We start from the raw sequence: 18,554 nt of genomic DNA, 5'->3' as shown, positions 1-18,554 counted from the left end.
CAATCTCTTTCCAGTGACCTGAGGAAAGAGTAGGGACGAAAGACCCTTTCAAACTGTCTTTATAATCGGTTTGAGCAGCCGGTTGCCAACGGATTCTTGGTGCCATTTCAGACACAACCATTTTGGCTCCCAGCTGCTAATGGATTTTTAAATTTTCCATATTTTGACAGGACCGCTTTTCTCCTGCCTTTTTTTAGCAACGCGTTCTTTTTCGGTTTAAAAAAAAAAATTCTAAGATTTGCACTACTACCATGCTCAAGGCAGCTAACCAAAGAAACAAACAAACCCAAAACAAAATAAAAAAAATTGTACAGCCAAATTAACCAATGCAAAACAGAAGCATGAAGACTGACTCCTTCCTATGCTGTTGGAAATGGGGAGGTCAAGTCTCCAGAGCAGGGATGCCAGACAGAGAGGACTGGGTTTTTCTTCCAGACGAAACCAGGGATAGAATAAATGTCTTAGAGCACAATGAGGGCCAACATCCAATCTCTTCCGAGAAGCTATAGTAGGTAAGCATTAGGGTTTTAGGAAAGATCTCTCTTTGGGAAAGAGCTGTGCAGAAGGTCCCAGGTTCAATCCCCAGCATCTCCAGTTAAGAGGACCAGGCAATAGGTGATGTCTCCACCTGAGACCCTGGAGAGCTGCTACCAGTCTGAGTAAATACTGACCTGGATAGATCAATGGTTTGATTCAGTATAAGACAGCTTTGTGTGGGTCCATGTGTTCTGGAGAGCCACTGTGAGTGAATACTAACAGTGCAATCCTAAAGAGAGTTACTTAGGGTTTCCAACCTCCGGGTACTAGCTGGAGATCTCCTGCTATTACAACTGATCCTCAGCCGATAGAGATCAGTTCACCTGGAGAAAATGGCTGTTTTGGCAATTGGACTCTACGACATTGAAGTCCCTCCCTTCCCCAAACCCAGCCCTCCTCAGGCTCTGCCCCAACAACCTCCCGCCGGTGGCAAAGAAGGACCTGGCAGGCCTAGAGTTACTGCAGTCTAAGCCCATTTATTTCAGTGGGCTTAGTCTGGAGTAACTCTCTTTAGGGTTGCACTGTTAGGGAGACAGACTAGCAATTTGACTCACGCGTAGGGCAGACTCTTACAATAGGGCCAAAACATAACCAGACCACCTCCATCCTACTTCAGTGTCAAATGATCTGCCTTTGCCCAGAGTAAACTGGTGACTCCTTTCTCGTCTTCCTCACTTATTTATTCATTCAAACACTTATATATCTTGTCTCTCTCCATGGATACTGCTTCAATCAGTGGTACACAAAAAGATGGGAAACCATTCCTTTTCCATTTGCAGAAAACGACATGAGAGAGCCATCAACGAACAACTGAGGTTTTTTTTGTATTCAATTCCCCGGAACCTGTGTTTCTGGAGTTACCAAGCAGGCCTTCCCATTCAACTGCCAATGACTACATCACTTAGGTACAGGAATATTAACCAGTTCTTACAAACAGGCCATGACACTGTCCTCAAAATAAGTAATTCAGCTGTTACTCCTCCGACGAACACAATTTTCATTCTCTTGAAACAGTTCATTTTGCCATGAATGAACGGAGTCAAGAAAATTGAATCAAACTGTGATGCGTTACCCTCCGTTAGATCTGCCCATGAATATTTAACAGGCGAGGCTCCTATTAAGTACTAACATGCTGAGTAAATGGCAGAGTAAAAGAGGGTTAAGGGTTGCCAAATGCTTAGACATTTATTGATTTTTGAAATATATATATGTAATGAATTCTTGCACTCGTAAAGGGTTGCGAGGCAAGAGAAGCCCCCGATGGGGGAAATCTCTTCCCTTGAAGAACAGGTCAGCAATAGGCTTGCCAATCCTTTAGTCAGGGTGGGGGATTCCCTGCTTCCAGTTCCCACTCCAAGAGGCAATGGAAGAAAAAAAAAAGTGACAGGGGTTACTCTAGGAATCGCCAGAAACTCTATGGTTTTCTGGCAGTTCCTAGAGACATTGACATTGTCCTTTATTGGCATAAAATCACTGTACATACAGTTGCATGTAGAAATAGGTTTTTTGAAATATAACCTTACAAAATGGTTAAAAGACATTTACATGAGATAGTGTTATGAGTGAATAAATCCATCTATTTAACTGATTGGCGGCGTTTAATAGCAATCTTTTTTCACCAGATTAGAGTCCACCGCTCATGTGTAGAAGTGGTGAATCAAAGCCCTTGTTAGTACTTGGATGGGAGACCACCAAGGAAGTCCAGAGTTGTTATGCAACAGTAGGCAACGTCTCTTGCCTTGAAAGCCCTACATGGTCGCCATTAGTTAACTGAAGCTTGAGTGTACTTTTGGGTAACCCTCTCATGAGTATTTTTGGATAGAGATGGGTCTAAACAGCTTTGTGTGTGTGTGTGCGTGCCCACAGTGAGAATCTGGCCAATTTCTGATAGTTGTATCACGGTTGAGTGTAGGTGTTGCAACAGCAAAAAAAAACATGAAATATCTGATTTGTCACCAGTCAGCGATTCATTCCATGAGTACAGTCACCAGAAAGCCAACCTGGGCTGGAGAAACAGCTGGTTCTTATGTCGTGGGAAAAGGAAATACAATTTGAGATAGCTCTGGGTTTAACAAGGAAATATTTAATTTACAGGAAGGTCCGGGGGGAACCATGTGCAGCCAGATATGTTGTATCCGTTTCTTTTTTGGTCCTAGCTCTTTGTGACCTTTAGATGAAAAGCAGTAACTAGCTTCTACTGAAAGCATCTGTAAGTATCACATCGCTTAATCACACGGCTGCTGGGGGAGGGGGGTGCAATGCTATAAAGCTGCCTTAAGCACACTGCTGAAAAATGCCATAAAGACACCAACAGATGGTATGATAGAAGCATCATTTCACAATCATTTCTTTTGGAGCCACTGCAAAATTTGACACTACAAAATCCCCAACCCTTGTTATAATGGAGAGCGTCGCACACCCTTTGCAGTAATATGACCGTCCGAGCACTCTGAAAATGCACACACCTGTTTGTTGGGTTCGGGATGAAAGTTTTAAAATGCACAAATTTCCTCTAACCTTTCCAAGGCCACCAATATTGTTAACTTCCTCTCAACACCCCCCACCCCCGGAGCCAGCACGGTGTAGTGGTTAAGAGAGGTGGTTTTGAGCGGCTGGCTCTTATCTGGAGAACAGGGTTTAATTCCACTCCTCCACATGAGCGGGTGGGGGGGTCGCTGATCTGGAGAACTGGGTTGGTTTGCCCACTCCTACACACGAAGCCAGCTGGGTGACCTGGGGCTAGTCACACTCTCTCGGCCCCACCTACCTCAAAGGGTGTCTGTTGCGGGAAGGTGATTGTGGGCCGGTTTGAGTCTTCCTTAAGTGGTGGAGAAAGTTGGCATATAAAAACCAACTCTTCTTCTTCATTCGCTAACAGGGGCCATAAGTGGCTTTCTTAACAAGATGGGGCGGCGGCGGAGGTTTTAGAAATGAAGGGGAAAGCACCGATTTCCTCAGCATCATCAACAGCAGCCTCTGGAGCTGTAGCCAAGCCCAAGAGTCTCCATACCTTTTAACGGCTATGCATTATTTAGGCGCACAAGCAAGGGATCATCAACCTTATGGAGCCAACAAGCACTTCTGGCATGTTGAGAGGAAGATTAGGGGGCCAACGACACAAAATGACTGCCATGGAAGATCAGCAATTTGCTGTGCCCTTTGCTGCGTCCCGTGACTCATATCCCTCTTGAAGAAGAGCTACCATTTCCGAAGAACTGATATGCCCGGTGTGGCAGCTTCTCCCTGTGGCCTATCAGCTGCCCACCTCTGGCGGGTAAACTCTGGCCCCTGCCCTCAATTGCTCACGCTTCATCGACTGAGCAGCAGGGGAAAAATGGGGGGTTCACAACCGTTCTCCCACATGACGTTCTAGGAATCCCCCCCAATCTCTACAGTCTTCACCCTAGAGACTGGAGAAATTCCCAGAGCATTGTCAGTGGGGAAGGGGTTGCGATGTTACTAATGGGTGATCACCCTGGAGTCACAGCATCCATGGAGGGCTCTGCCCTCCAAAGCTCCTGGGATTCGCTGATGTGGGCCTGGCAACTTTATGCCAAACTCTAAGGTGAAGTCTGTGCCTGTGGCCAAGCTGAGGGAATATGGCTGTGACACCCCTGGCCAGGAAGGGCTCAGAACTTTGCTAGGCAACCAGCTGTTAGAGAGTGCCCTGAAGATCCCTATTTTTCTGTTCCATGAGAAACCCTTTGGATTTTATCCCCAGGACTGAAGGGATCTGTGTTGGGACCGGTGCTTTTCAACCTGTTCATCAGTGACCTGGAGTTGGGGTTAAACAGTGAAGTAGCCAAGTTTGCAGATGACACCAAATTATTTAGGGTGGTTAAAACAAAATCGGACTGTGAAGAGCTCCAGAAGGATCTCTGCAAACTGGAAGAATGGGCATTAAAATGGCAAATGAGATTCAATGTAAGTGTAAAGTGATGCATATTGGGGCAAAAAATCCCAACTTCACATATACACTGATGGGATCTGTGCTGGCAGCGACAGACCAAGAAAGGGATCTTGGGGTGGTGGTGGATAGCTCAATGAAGACGTCAACCCAGCGTGCGGCTGCTGTAAAAAAGGCAAATTCCATGCTGGCTATAATTAGACGAGGAATAGAGAATAAAACTGCTGCTATCATACTGCCCTTGTACAAATCTATGGTGAGACCACACTTGGAATACTGTGTACAGTTCTGGTCACCACACCTAAAAAAGGACATTACAGAGCTTGAGAAGGTGCAGAAAAGAGCAACCAAAATGATTAGGGGACTAGAGCAACTGTCCTATGGGGAGCGGTTAAGACGCTTAGGGCTGTTTAGCTTGGAAAGAAGGTGGCTGAGGGGAGACATGATAGAGGTCTATAAAATTATGCATGGAGAGAGTGGACAGGGAGAGGTTTTTCTCCCTCTCCCATAATACTAGAACACGGGGTCATCTGCTAAAGCTGGAGGGAGAGAGTCAAAACAGATAAAAGGAAGTATTTTTTCACACAACACATAGTTAAATTGTGGAACTCCCTGCCCCAGGATGTGGTGATAGCTGCCAGCTTGGAGGGCTTTAAGGGGGGGGGGTGGACATATTCATGGAGGAGAGGGGTATTCATGGCGGTTAGTTAGAATGGATACTAGTCGTGCTGCATACCTATTCTCTCTAGTATCAGAGGAGCATGCCTATTATTTTGGGTGTGGTGGAACACAGGCAGGATGGTGCTGCTGCAGTCGTCTGGTTTGTGGGCTTCCTAGAGGCACCTGGTTGGCCACTGTGTGAACAGACTGCTGGACTTGATGGGCTTTGGTCTGATCCAGCAGGGCCTTTCTTATGTTCTTATGTTCTTAAGAAGCAAGAAGGTACCAGAAACACATATCAGCACGCACCACAGGGCCTTTGCTGGGGAGAGGGTTAGGGTTGCCAATCTCCAAGAAGTCCCTCCCCTCTCCAAACCCCACCCTCCTCAGACTCCTCCCCCAAAATCTCCAGGTATTTCCCAACCCAGAGCTGGCAACCCTAGAGGGGGTGTTATGCACAGCAAACACCACCTTTCATATGTCCAATTTTTGCAAGATTACCACGTCAGTATGCATCTAATTTTGACATCTTGCACACCACACCATTTTAAGTTATGTTAAACATTTCCATGCAGCTTTCCCACCCAGCTCAGGGTCCCCGACGTGGCAAATATTTCCAAACATTAAAAAGCATTTATGGGGACTATATAAAAATTTTGTTTGTGTCTTTAGGTATTTTCAGATATTGGTCTCGACTATTACACATTGCTAAGTGTTACAAATGCATATGTGAAAGATATTGCATGCCGGTACCCTTTAGGACAGCCACCTTCTTCCAACAATTCTCCGTTAGCCCTTCCTCACTTTAAGCACCTTTGCCGTGCTGTGTTCGTAATTTTTCATGTCTCTATTCCAGCTGAATAAAGACAACTACGCTTTTATGATCCTCAATCTATTACCTTTGGTCAGGTAGGTAGAGCCAGCGTGGTGTAGCAGTTAAGAGCGGTGGTTTGGAGCGGTGGACTCTGATCTGGAGAACCCAGTTTGATTCCCCACTCCTCCACATGACCGGCAGAGGCTAATCTAGCCCAAGGACACCCAGCTGGCTTCATGTGGAGGAGTGGGGAAACCAACCTGGTTCCCCCACTCCTCCACATGAAGCCAGCTGGGTGACCTTGGGCTAATCACAACTCTCTCAGCCCCACCTACCTCACCGGGGGTTTGTTGTGGGGAGGGGAAGGTGATTGTAAGCCGGTTTGATTCTTCCTTAAGTGGTAGAGAAAGTCGGCATATAAAAACCAACTCTTATTCTAGATTGGAGGGTAGCAAGGCCCGATTACCTGGCGCTGCTCTGGAACCCAGCCCTCCCAATTCCCTAGTACTGTTGACAGAGGGAATTATTTTCCCACAAGGAGGCAAAACTCAAAGGCTTTGAACTGGCCCATTTGTCACTGACAATCAAACAGGAAACTCATTTGCTATTCCCACTTTGACTGATAAGGTTTTGGTTTGTTCCGGCCTCCTCTCATTTATCCTGCAGGCAGCACTTTCAGCCACTATGACATCCTTTGCAAAACAGCACACGGTGCATTTACTTTTCACTCACACTTACCGTTTCCATCCCCCCCTCCCACCTAAGCACTTGGCAAAGATGAGTTATGGATCCACGAAACGCCGGTACGCCCGGATCGCCAGCTCCTTTGATAAATTCCCCAGGAATCTATCTGGCCTCCTTTCCTCCCGTCAGCCAAGTCGGCCTCTGGGTGCTTCAGATCAGTCACCAAAATAAGAGTTTGTGACTGATGTTGTATAAATGTGATGCCGACTGCGGTGTGTGGCTCAGGTTGCTTCCCAGGTGCAGAGCCTGATCCTTTGGCCTGCATCTGTTTAGCTGTTAGGGCTGTTTAACTTGGAATGAAGGCAGTTAAGGGGAGACACGATAGAGGTCTATAAAATTATGCATGGTGTGGAGAGAGTAGACAGGGAGAAGCTTTTCTTCCTCTCATAATAATAAAACACAGGGTCATCTGCTGAAGCTGGAGAGTGAGAGATTCAAAACAGATAAAAGGAAGTATTTCTTCATACAACAGTTAGAATCATAAGAGTTGGAAGGGACCACCAGGGTCATCTAGTCCAACCTCCTGTACAATGCAGGATATTCACAACTACCTCCCCCTTACATCCCCAGTGACCCCGACTCCATGCCAAGATGGCCAAGTTGCCCTCCCTCTCATAAACTGCCTAAGATCATAGAATCAGCACTGCTGACAGATGGCCATCTAGCCTCTGCTTAAAACCCCCCAGGGAAGGAGCACTTACCACCTCCCGAGGAAGCCTGTTCCACTGAGGAACGGCTGTTAGAAAATTCTTCCTAACGTCTAGACGGAAACTCTTTTGATTTAATTTCAACCCGTCGGTTCTGGTCCGACCTTCTGGAGCAACAGAAAACAACTCGGCACCATCCGCTTTATGACAGCCCTTCAAGCACTTGAAGATGGTTATCATATCCCCTCTCAGTCTTCTCCTCTTCAGGCTACCCAGCTCCTTCAACCTTTCCTCGTAGGATTTGGTCTTCACTCCCTGCCCCAAGATGTGGTGATGGCTGCCAACTTGGAAGGCTTTAAGAGGGGAGTGGATATGTTCATGGAGGAGAGGGCTATTCATGGCTATTAATAAAAATGGATGCTAGTCATGATGCATACCTATTCTCTCCAGGACCAGAGGAGCATGCCTTTTATATTAGGTGCATTGGAACACAGGCAGGACAATGCTGCTGCAGTCATCTTGTTTGTGGGCTTCCTGGAGGCACCTAGTTGGCCACTATGTGAACAGACTGCTGGACTTGAAGGACCTTGGTCTGATCCAGAATGGCCTTTCTAAAGAGGGGCTGTGGTGTAGTGGTTAAGAGCAGCAGACTCTTATTTGGTGAACCGGGTTGGTTTCTCCACTCCTCCACATGAGGCCTGCTGGGTTACCCTGGGTCAGTCACTGTTCTCTCAGAACTCTCTCAGCCCACCTACCTCACAAAGTGTCTGTTGTGGGGAGGGGAAGGGAAGGCGATTGTAAACTTGTTTGATTCCCCTTAAAAAAAAGTAGAGAATGTCAGCATGTAGAGAGAGTAACCTATTTTGACTGGTGCCCAAAATAAAAACAGAAGATTGGCATTAAAAAAAAAGTATTTTTTTAAAGATAATTACACCAAAAACAAATAGATGTCTTCTAGCAACACTACCAAGTCTGGTTTTTCTCTACCCTTTACAAATGTTACAAATCTTCCAATGCCCATTAATTCGAAAAAAGAGGTCCATTTAACCTTTTTAGTCATCAGGAAGACGTACAGAAAGGGTGTGTCCAGCAAAGAAGCCATGACTAAAGCCACACTGACCAGAACTACTACTAGTGGGGATTGTGGCAGGAGAAAACCCTAACCAACCCCCCACCCCGGTGAATTGTCACCCCCAGGATTGGGTTTTGCTGCAGAGCCAAAAGTGGCCAAAAGAAAAAGGGTTTGTGGGCATGGTAGTAAATGCACTTTGCCAGTGGCAGAAGAGATGCCAATGCGGAGTCCCCGTGTTAGCTTCTGAAGCAACATTTTAAAACAACCTTAGTTGAAACCTATAACAATGCCCATATTATAAGGGTAAACATTCATTTAGAAGAGTTTTTTTTTTTTTTTTGCAGGGCATTTGTAATCTTTCAAGGAATTTAGACACAGCCAGACACTTATTTGTAATGTTTCAAGGAATTTAGACATAGACAGACACTTCGAAATGGACTATTCATGTTATCTTTTGGTTTATTATGCACGTAACAAACATTTAAGAATATACACTGTAAATATGTTAAGAAGTTAAACTATGAGGGGTGAGAAAGATTACCTGTAACACAAAAATATATCTGCAAGTTTATTCTTCTTGTTCAAAACACAGAAATAAATATTTCAAGGCCACGTCTTGTATTTTTTAAAAGAAGATACCCGTTGTAGTTTATTTCACTTCTGGCATAAATATCTACATATCTACATTAATATATTTGAAACAATGGGAAATCGAAAAACAGTTATCAATATTTTACACCGTAATAACATAATGCAAAATAAAAAAGAGCTATTCAGCAACTAGTGTTTTGGGTTACTTCTGAAATGCATAGAAGTTGCTAATAGCTGCACAACTGAGATCCCAACCCCAGAGAAACCCCTTCCTTTCAGCAGAACTTCATTGTGACTCACTTTGGGTTGAGGTCTCCGCAGAACACTTCATTCATGCTAGGGAAATTCACAAGGTAAGCTTTCCCCACAACAAATTGAGTGTTCTGTTTAGGACAAATGCCTGCTCCTTTCCCCCTTCCCTCCCTCTCCTTCATTAAAGACCAAATGGAAATTTAAAGAAAGAAAACCTTGATTTTTTGTTGTCGTTCCTTCGTGGAAAGGGAATCGGCACTTGCTACGCTGCAGCCAATGTCGTACCACAGATCCAATCTATGGGCTACGTTTCATCACCGATCAGAAGCATTCAAAAATCAAACCAAGCTTTAAAATGCTCTTAACTTTGCCTCATTATTGTATTTTTTACTGTAAGCATTTTTCTCAGTTATTAGACACTGTGAGTAAGGGCCACCAAATGAATGCAAGCAAAAGTTCCACGGAAACAAAAGGGACTTTTTTGGGGGGGGGGGGGGGCAAGGAAACAAAAAACCTTTGCGCAGCTCCAAAAAGTATCTGAAGCAATCGCCCCTACAAAAGCTTATCCATCAACTTCGACGCTGGAGGTTGTTTAGTACGCACAAGAGGATGAGTGTGAAGCTTTACCTTCCACAAAACAGAATGGGGACACCTGCAGGAGCTCCAAGATCTGAAGGGCGTGCGGAGCTCTATATCAGAGCGCCGGTGAGCACTTTCTGTTCCTCTCCAAAAAACTGGAGCCCTCTGCGTGTTCTATGACTAGTCTGAAAGTGGGGGGCGGGGAGCCGATACAAAACACAAATTGTGGGGGAAAGCAAAGTAAACTTCATGGTGGAGCAGATCCCCTGAAAAACCGTGTTCTGTGATAAACAGAGGAAATGTTAATTCAAGCCTCAAACACAGTTTCGGCTGGCCCCTACTGAGAAAAAAGGAACTTGCTTCTATGCAGCTGCCGAAAAGCTGCCCAAAGACTATGAAACTTCTCACAAATTAAGACATTCACTGACTTGCAATAGATGTTATGCACATTTTTCAAGATTACATTTTAAGACAACTTTTTTTTTAAGCTGGTGAGAAAACAGACTTCACATCTCACCCCCGGTCCCGTTTACCTGAAAGCCGAAGACCCGTTGCCTGCAACCGAACTCACCTCTGAAGTCTCACCACACACCTAAGCACGGTTAGAAGTTCTTTAAGGGAATGCAGCTGCTTCAGTTTTAAAATAAGATGCAGTGCTACGCTAATAAGATGAATTAATTAATGGTGAATGAAGGCAAAGGCTTAGTGTTTGCGGACAGTTCGTTCCACTTGGATGACGCTGGCCTGTCACAAAAAAAAAATTCAGAACACACCTCCAAAATAGTGCAGGAAACAAATCTGAATGGCCTTTAAGCCCATGAGATACAATTTTCTACGGGGGACCCTTCCCAGCAATTTAGCACCGTTGGCTAAATAGCTAACAGTCATCCGATCCCGACAAAGAGTGCGGCAAGCGAAGGCATCTTTACAGGTAGGCTGGTTGGTTTCCTCACGTTTATGATTTAGACGCTGCAACGCTCCTGGAACGTGTGTTGTTTGCTACGAGAAGGTCACTGCTAGGATAATTCCAAGGATTATAAGCAATACAGACACACAAATGATTATGAACATCAACTTCTGCAAAAAAAGGGAGGGTGGGGTGGGAAAACCCAACGTTAGTTTGGCTAGAACAGAATTTTTAAAAATACAGAAGGCGCAAGAAATGAACATTCTCACCCCAATCCTAACCACATCAACTTGAGAGTAAGCAATTTCAGTGGTAATTGCATCTAGCAACTATTTGATTCAAGGAACGCTCAGTTACCTGATTGGACTGAGGATTCAGTTCAGAAGTCACATGAAGCCATGGCTTCATTAACTATGGTTAGCATGATTATCTGAAAATGGGCCACTCCGCTAACCGTGGTTAGATAGGGCACATCAAACCAGGATTTGAAGTTGGCTTGTGTGTGTTCAGTGCCGTCAAGTTGCTTCCGACTCATGGCGACCCTATGAATCAATGTCCTCCAAAGTGTCCTATCTTTGACAGCCTTGCTCAGATCTTGCAAATTGAGGGCTGTGGCTTCCTTGATTGAGTCAATCCATCTCTTGTCAGGTCTTCCTCTTTTCCTGCTGCCCTCAACTTTCCCTAGCATGATTGTCTTCTCCAGTGACTCTTGTTGGCTGATTAAGTCTTAAATATGATATCACTGCTCTGGGATTATGTATTGTTATACCCTGCTGTATTAGAAATGGGAACCTAGGTTTTATAGGTTTTATTGGTACATGAATGAATTTGGATTGATTTTAGTGTGTTTAAACAGGTTGTGAGCCGCTCTGAGACTGGCCTCACCAGGAAACAGTGGCCTAAAAATAAAATAAATAAAATAAAAATAAATACCACTGTGGGTATCCTGGCTTGTTTCTTTCTGTGGCCTTTGCCACAGTGCAGCCTGAGATTCCAGCAGGGAGTCAGTAGGGAAGGAAGGAGAGGGCCATGTCTAAGTGGGGGAGCCTGTGGTTGGCAATCAGAAGGTCCCAGGTTCAATCCCTGGTATCTCCAGTCAAAAGGACCGGGTAGCGGGTGATGTGAAAAATCTCTACCTGAGAACTTGGAGAGCTGCTTGACGGACTGATGGTCACTTCAACATAAGGCAACTTCATGTGTTCATGAGAAAGACACAAGGTGACAGAAGCAGCATTTAATGTGGCAAAACAGCATTTGAACTGGCAAACCAGGATTTGAACTATCACGTGCAAGCTGAATCATGGTTTTACAAAATAACCATGGTTAAAAACAAAGCATGGTTTCACCTGATGTTTGAGCCAAACACGACAGCTCTTTTTATTCACCGGAGCATTGCTGTTGATACAGAAGCATGCAGAATTTTAGACTATACAGAAGTGTGTTTGGCAGAAAGAAGTGTGGAACGTTATGTCTTACATATATATTAGCTGGGATATCCGGGGCTTTACTGCCAAACAAGAGTAATGAAGATCCACATTTTGAGGAGCATATAATCTAGGTTTTGATATGTGTGTGTGCGCACGTGTGCATGTGCACCTGGTGGAGGGTGGGAGATGAAAGAAGAAAGGTGAGAGGGGAAATGATAACAGGAAATTGAACTATTCCTGCCTGGATTTCACTTCAGGCTGGGGTGACCTTAGGAATGGTGGAGTAACAGCGAGAGCTAAGAGAGTAAACTTTGCAACAGGAGACTGGTTTTTGAGGAAAGATTAGGGGAAGGCGGCACCACATACTTCTTGGCTATTCCCGGGCAAGGCTTCTCACAAAAGCATTCTTGCTTATTCCACACAACGTACAGGGCGAAAAGAGGATTACCGGCCATAGCGCTGATCTAAATGTTCTCTGCAAACCACCTTTCTCTGTATCTTCAAGAAGAATCCTGTGCTGCTGCTAAAGCTGGCGCATTTCTACACCAACGCCAAGTTGGTGCGGGAGAACAGCTCTACTTCTAGCAGTCGGAGCTCGTCCTATACCCACAGTCGGTTCAGGAGATGCAAGCATGCTCAGCAGTCAGCCACCAGGGGGCTCAGCTCAGAGTGCATCCACCACAGCACTGAGGGCTCATGCAGATGTCAAACGTAACCCTGCGGCTCAGCAAGCATGTTAGATCACGGGTCTCGTTGCACTAAACCGCGGATGCAGGCAAGTTAGCACGGGAGGCGAATTAACTGGGCTGAGCCGTTCCCAGAAAAGCGAGTTAGTCGATTAGTACTTACTGCCGCTACAGCGGAGCGAGGTACGTGCTGGTGCATCCGACCGTCACTGAGACCCGACCGACAAGCCAATTATCAGAGCAACAATGGCCAGCACAACCAGCACAACAATCAGAATTATCCACTTTTTCTGCCAAAGGAAAAAAGGAAAGGTCATCATCTCCGTTTTGGGGGGGAAAGGGGATGCCAAAATGAAGCTTAGGAAGGCCAATTTCCCATTTGATCTCTGATTCAAAGCGGGATGAATTCAAATCCTCACTCAGACACAAAGCTCATTGGCAGCCTTTGGGGGGGGGGAGGTGGAACCCCACTATTACAGGCTTGCCTACCTCACAAGGTTATTGTGAGGATCAACTGAGTGAGCTCCGTATAATTCAACCCTGAGAGCCTCAGAGAAAGAGAGGGAGATCAACAGGAAGGTATGCTGCTTTCCCAAATGGGGATTTTGTCAGGGAACAAAACCGACAACACAGGATAGAAGAAGAAAAGTTGGTTTTTATACCCCACTTTTCTCTACCTTTAAGGAGTCTCAAAGCAGCTTACAATTGCCTTCCCTTCCTCTCCCCACAACAGACACCCTGTGAGGTAGGTGGGGCTTAGGGAGTTCGAAGGAGGAGGAGGAGGAGAGTTGGTTTTTATATGCCGACTTTCTCTACCACTTGAGGAATCAAACCGGCTTACAATCACCATTTCTGGGCTGACACGTGCAAACTCAATGCAGCGCTGTCAACCAAAGAGCCTCAGCAGAAACACCAAGGGCTCGCTCCACGTGCCTTCACTGGGATTCCTCTCCACCTTAAGAGGAGGGGATAACTGGATTATACTGAAGAGCATGCCACCTGTGACAATACTCTGGTTTTCAATCTCTGAGCATCTGTCCCACCCATGAAACAATGCACCCGCTGAGTAACAAACATGACCGACGTGAACCAGACCCTGGACACGCACTGCGTGAGCTGTTAAAAGAGAGCACGGATACATTTAAGAAACAGCAGCACAGCTGTGCACAACTTTTACATAGTTTGAATAAGCCTATGGGGGGGTGTACTGTCGTCACTTTGAAATGTTAAGTATGATTATTAGTCAGCATTATCTGCAAGCCCCATGGCGCAGAGTGGTAAGCTGCAGTACTGCAGTCCAAGCTCTGCTCACGACCTGAGTTCGATCCCGACGGAAGTCGGTTTCAGGTAGCCATCTCAAGGTTGACTCAGCCTTCCATCCTTCCAAGGTCGATGAAATGAGTCCCCAGCTTGCTGGGGGTAAAGGGGAAGACGACTGGGGAAGGCACTGGCAGACCACCCCTTAAACAAAGTCTGCCTAGTAAATGTCGGGATGTGCAGTCACCCCTTGGGTCAGGAATGACCCGGTGCTTACACAGGGGACTACCTTCACCTTTACCTTTAATTATCCACAAGCAACAATTTGTTAAGAAGTCTTGGACCTATTATTCTGAAATCTGAAGAACCAAACTAAACTATTATTCGGAAATCTCAGAACCAAACTAAATGAGAAGGTGAGCAGAAACCATACCTCACTCTCCAGGCTTCCACTTGTTAATGCGTGAAGCAGGGATTGGGGGGAGGAGTGTCTATTTTTTTTTAAAGTGAGAACGTGGGCTGAACCCTACTGCCCTCCCTGCTTCGGATGCCTGACTTGCTCTCTGCTGCTTTTGGCGTTCTCTCCCCCAGCCTGGCTTCAGTATCGCCAGCAAGGCAAACCTGCCCTTGCGCTCCGTTTCTGTTCAAAATAGCATCTGCACCCAATTTAGACCACAAAGCACAGGAAACTACGTGGATTCTAACTTTGTGGATTGAATAAGGATACACAGTAAGAACCCAAACAAAAGAAGAAGAGGAGTTGGTTTTTATATGCCGACTTTCTCTACCACTTAAGGGAGAATCAAACCGGCTTACAATCACCTTCCCTTCCTCTCCCCACAACAGACACCCTGTGAGGTTAGGTGTGGCTGAGAGAGTTCAGAGAGAACTGTGACTAGCCCAAGGTCAGCTGGCTTCATGGGGAGGTGTGAGGAAACCAACCCGGTTCACCAGATTAGAGTCCACTGCTCATGGGGAGGAGTGGGGAATCAAACCAGGTTCTCTAGATTAGAGTCCACCACTCCTAACCACCACTCTTGACCACTGCACCATGCTGGCTCAAAGTGCTATATCAAGCTCCTGTTTCCCCTCACCACTTGCTAACTATTCCCCAGAAAGGGGGCTTCACAAGAACCCCCTCCTTCATGCTTGGGCAAAAACAGAAAAAGAAGCGGGAGGTCAACGGGCATTAAGCAAGATGGATAACAAGAAACCTCATTCTTACCCTGCGAGCTTTGCTTTGGTATTTGACGGCTTTCTTGGTCTCCTCTTTTGCGTGTTCTACGTAATCAACTGCGTTCATCACGTTCTTCTCAATGCTGTTGACCATTTCACCCTTTCAGTTAAACCGTGGAAACAGAAAACGAGAGTTTCACCATGAAAGAAATTTCCCAGAGTTGGCTGCATAAGCCGGGATGGGAAGAAACATTCTCAAGCAGTTTTAGAACAAAGGTTATGCGCTACAGCTGTGCTGCTGGGAATTGTTACAATTGCATTCGCATTTGAAAGAAAAATAGCATTTTCTTTCTTTTTTATGTTTTACCGGGGTCATATCAGTGAAAGCAGGCAAGGTGGGTGGCTGAGTGGGAAAGAATGAAAACAGAAAGCGTAGCTGCAAAAATGAGAAATGTTTTTGACGGTTTGATTAGGACTGGCATTCTAAGTAGGGACGAGCATGAAATGCTGACAGCTGTACCATCCGCCCCGCCCATATCTTTGCACCCACCGCAATCCTCACTGCAACATCTGCTCACTAGCCCTTCTCTCGGGATAGTTGCTGTGGCCACAACCTTGTGACACAGTTGTCCGCTGCAGGTCCAAAACTGTGTGTCCGCCCAGCCTTTCGGAAGGCACGCAAAAGGTTTTTGGCTAGCTGCGGGCGTCATACTTCTGGGTGACGGTCTTTCGAATGACAACGCCGCCGCCTTTTTATGGTTTCGTTTTGGTTTTTGTAATTTGTGAAATTGATTTATTGATACGTTATATATGCTGCCTTGGACTCCCTCCTGGAGGCAGGTGTGTGTGTGTGTGTGTGGCCACAGATGACCTATGGCAACCCCAGAAAGGGGTGAAATATAAATGGTGTGTGTGTGTGAGAGAGTGTGTGCGAAGCCACAGATGACTTATGGCAACCCCAGAAAGGGGTTTTCAAGGTTAGTAATTAATCAGAATTAATCAAAAGAGAGCCAGCGTGGTATAGTGGTTAAGGTGTTGGACTAGGATCTGGGGAACCCAGATTTGAATCCCAACTCTGCTATGGAAACTTGCTGGAAGACCTCGGGCCAGGCACACACTCTCAGCCTCGATGCCGGCAAGTATTTGGACGAGAGACCTCCAAGGAATACCAGGGGCGTGCAGGAGGCAGGCAATGGCAAACCACCTCCAAACACATGAACACATGAAGCTACCTTATACTGAATCAGACCCTTGGTCCATCAAAGTCAGTATTGTCTACTCAGACCGGCAGCAGCTTTCCAGGGTCTCAAGTAGAGGTCTCTTGCCTTGAAAACCCTAAGGGGTTGCCATAAGTCAGCTGTGACATGACGACAACAACAACAACAATAATCATTTTCCTCCACAGAGCCTTCCTTGGTGGTCTCCCTTCCAACTATTAACCCTGCTTAGCTCCCAAGATCTGGCTATGCCATGCTGCCTTCCCTCCCCATAAATGTTGCAGTAAAATTAAAATAGATATACACAACTCTGGCGGTGGTAGTTTGCTATCATGTCACAGGGACATGCACACCTGACTCCTCTCCAGGGGAGAGGATCCCCTGGGATGGGGGATTCTCTAGAATCAAGCCGAGAACCTCAAATGGAGAACACGCACTCCATGATTCTTTAAAGATTTCTGTCTGAATGGTCAGCAGCCACCCTGCTCAAGTTCGAAGGGAACAAGGCTTCCTAACCCAGGGGTGTCAAACATAAGACCCGCAGGTCGGATCTGGCCCCTTGAGAGCTCTTATCCGGTCCGTGAGCCAGCCGAGGTAGCCATCCCCCCCCACCCAAGTCTCGATCTGGGCTGGCGAGGCATGGCCCAGCCCAACAAAGGGACATTTATGTCATATCTGGCCCTCATAACAAATGAGTTCGACACCCCTGTCCTAACCCTTCCACCTAGGGACATTCTCCTGATGAAAATGCCTTCCACCAGGGGGCTCGAAGAGGACTACCCACTGGATTGCACCCCCTGCTATTTAACTGGCAGGGATGCCATCTGGATCTTCTTCATCGGGGAACAAAATGTAACGAGCTTGCCCCTACTGGTTTCGCGGCACAGCACCAGGCCAGCTGCCCAGGATCTCCCCCTGAGAGCGTCTGGTTAGAATGCCAGTATGCAGTTATACAATGGGGCCGATGAACAAACTCGAGGAACGATGCACGGGAAACGCGGGGATGTTATTAGAGAAGCATTACCTGGCTGGTTCTGTCCGTCAGCAGACTTTATCAGTGGCAATAAACAGCAAAGTGTTAAAGGTGCTCACGTCACATTCAATTTCAGCATTCAGTGAAAAGCCCCACAAAAGGGACGCAAAGCCCACCCAATACGGTAAGCTAAACAGAAATCCAAAGTGCTACACAGAAAGGAGTTTTTTTATAAACTTTCACTGCCCAAAATGATTTAAGCCAATCCTAAGAGGGCAATTCATACCTACCTAACTTCATGTGACTGCTAACAGGATGTCAAGTCCAAGGTACGCTAGCTGCAATCTCATTTGGGACATCGGGGTGTGTGTGTCAAATCTTATTTGAATAGTTGGGTGTGGCCCACATATTTCTCTTATTTTCCCAAATGTAGCAGTTGCCAAAAGAATTGCATTTTGAAAACATTATTGTTTGGAAATTTTTGTTTGTGCCTCTGGTTCCTCTGTTCTGCAGGATTCTTTTCTATTGCCTATAGGCCTGGTTCAGACTCAGTTACAAACCACAGTTTAATGTTACAAGAATATGCCTGAGGGTCCCCAGCTTCCCTCCCCCCCCCAGGCACCTAGATTCCTACTCGTTCTTCCCGTTTGTTGGAAAAACAAGTAAACAAGGCAAACATGCTTGACACAAACCACAGCTTACCCAGAAAGCAGAACCACAATCAAACCACGGTTTGCTGCTGATTTCCGGGCAAACCGTGGTTTGCACAAGCCACAGCTTGCCCAGTTCACATGTGGCAGCAATCTTTGGATTGCACACAAACCACTAGAGAGAAGAAATTGCAGAGACTGAAGAGAGAGGAACAGAAGGGGTGCACCAGCCTACAATTTGTTCAATGTAGCATCAAACCATGGTTTGGTGTTATGTGTGTATTGAGTCACAAAGACAAACATTGCAGAGGGTTTTTTCACCAAGCTTTGGAATGGTGAACAGCACTACCCATTTCCACTTCACAGTCTTTATTGGATATGAATTCATGACAAGCATCTTAAACCTTCCCTGTGAAAACTCATGATGTACATTTGTTAGCTGTTTATCATGTAGTTAA

The 18,554-nt window shown here is 46.0% G+C and overlaps 2 protein-coding genes across 2 annotated transcripts in view; one reads left to right on the top strand and one right to left on the bottom strand.

Moving 5' to 3' along the window:
• Nucleotides 1–18,554, top strand: part of RAN (RAN, member RAS oncogene family) — a 163,695-nt gene that overhangs the window by 103,704 nt on the left and 41,437 nt on the right. The gene's annotated exons all lie outside the window — the stretch shown is intronic.
• STX2 (syntaxin 2) overlaps nucleotides 13,008–18,554 on the bottom strand; it is a 28,583-nt gene continuing 23,036 nt past the window's right edge. Inside the window, exons 9-10 of the mRNA XM_056859342.1 lie at nucleotides 15,306–15,416; nucleotides 13,008–13,113 (exon numbers count right to left, since the gene is read on the bottom strand). Coding sequence (XP_056715320.1) covers nucleotides 13,030–13,113; nucleotides 15,306–15,416 — 195 coding nt within the window. The 3' untranslated portion in view covers nucleotides 13,008–13,029. The remainder of the gene's footprint in view (nucleotides 13,114–15,305; nucleotides 15,417–18,554) is intronic.

The sequence above is a fragment of the Euleptes europaea genome, chromosome 13 (genome assembly GCF_029931775.1).
Source record: "Euleptes europaea isolate rEulEur1 chromosome 13, rEulEur1.hap1, whole genome shotgun sequence".
NCBI classification, from domain to species: Eukaryota; Metazoa; Chordata; class Lepidosauria; order Squamata; family Sphaerodactylidae; genus Euleptes; species Euleptes europaea.
The sequence above is the reverse complement of the archived record's forward strand: the minus strand, read 5'-3'. Positions and strand labels throughout refer to the sequence as shown.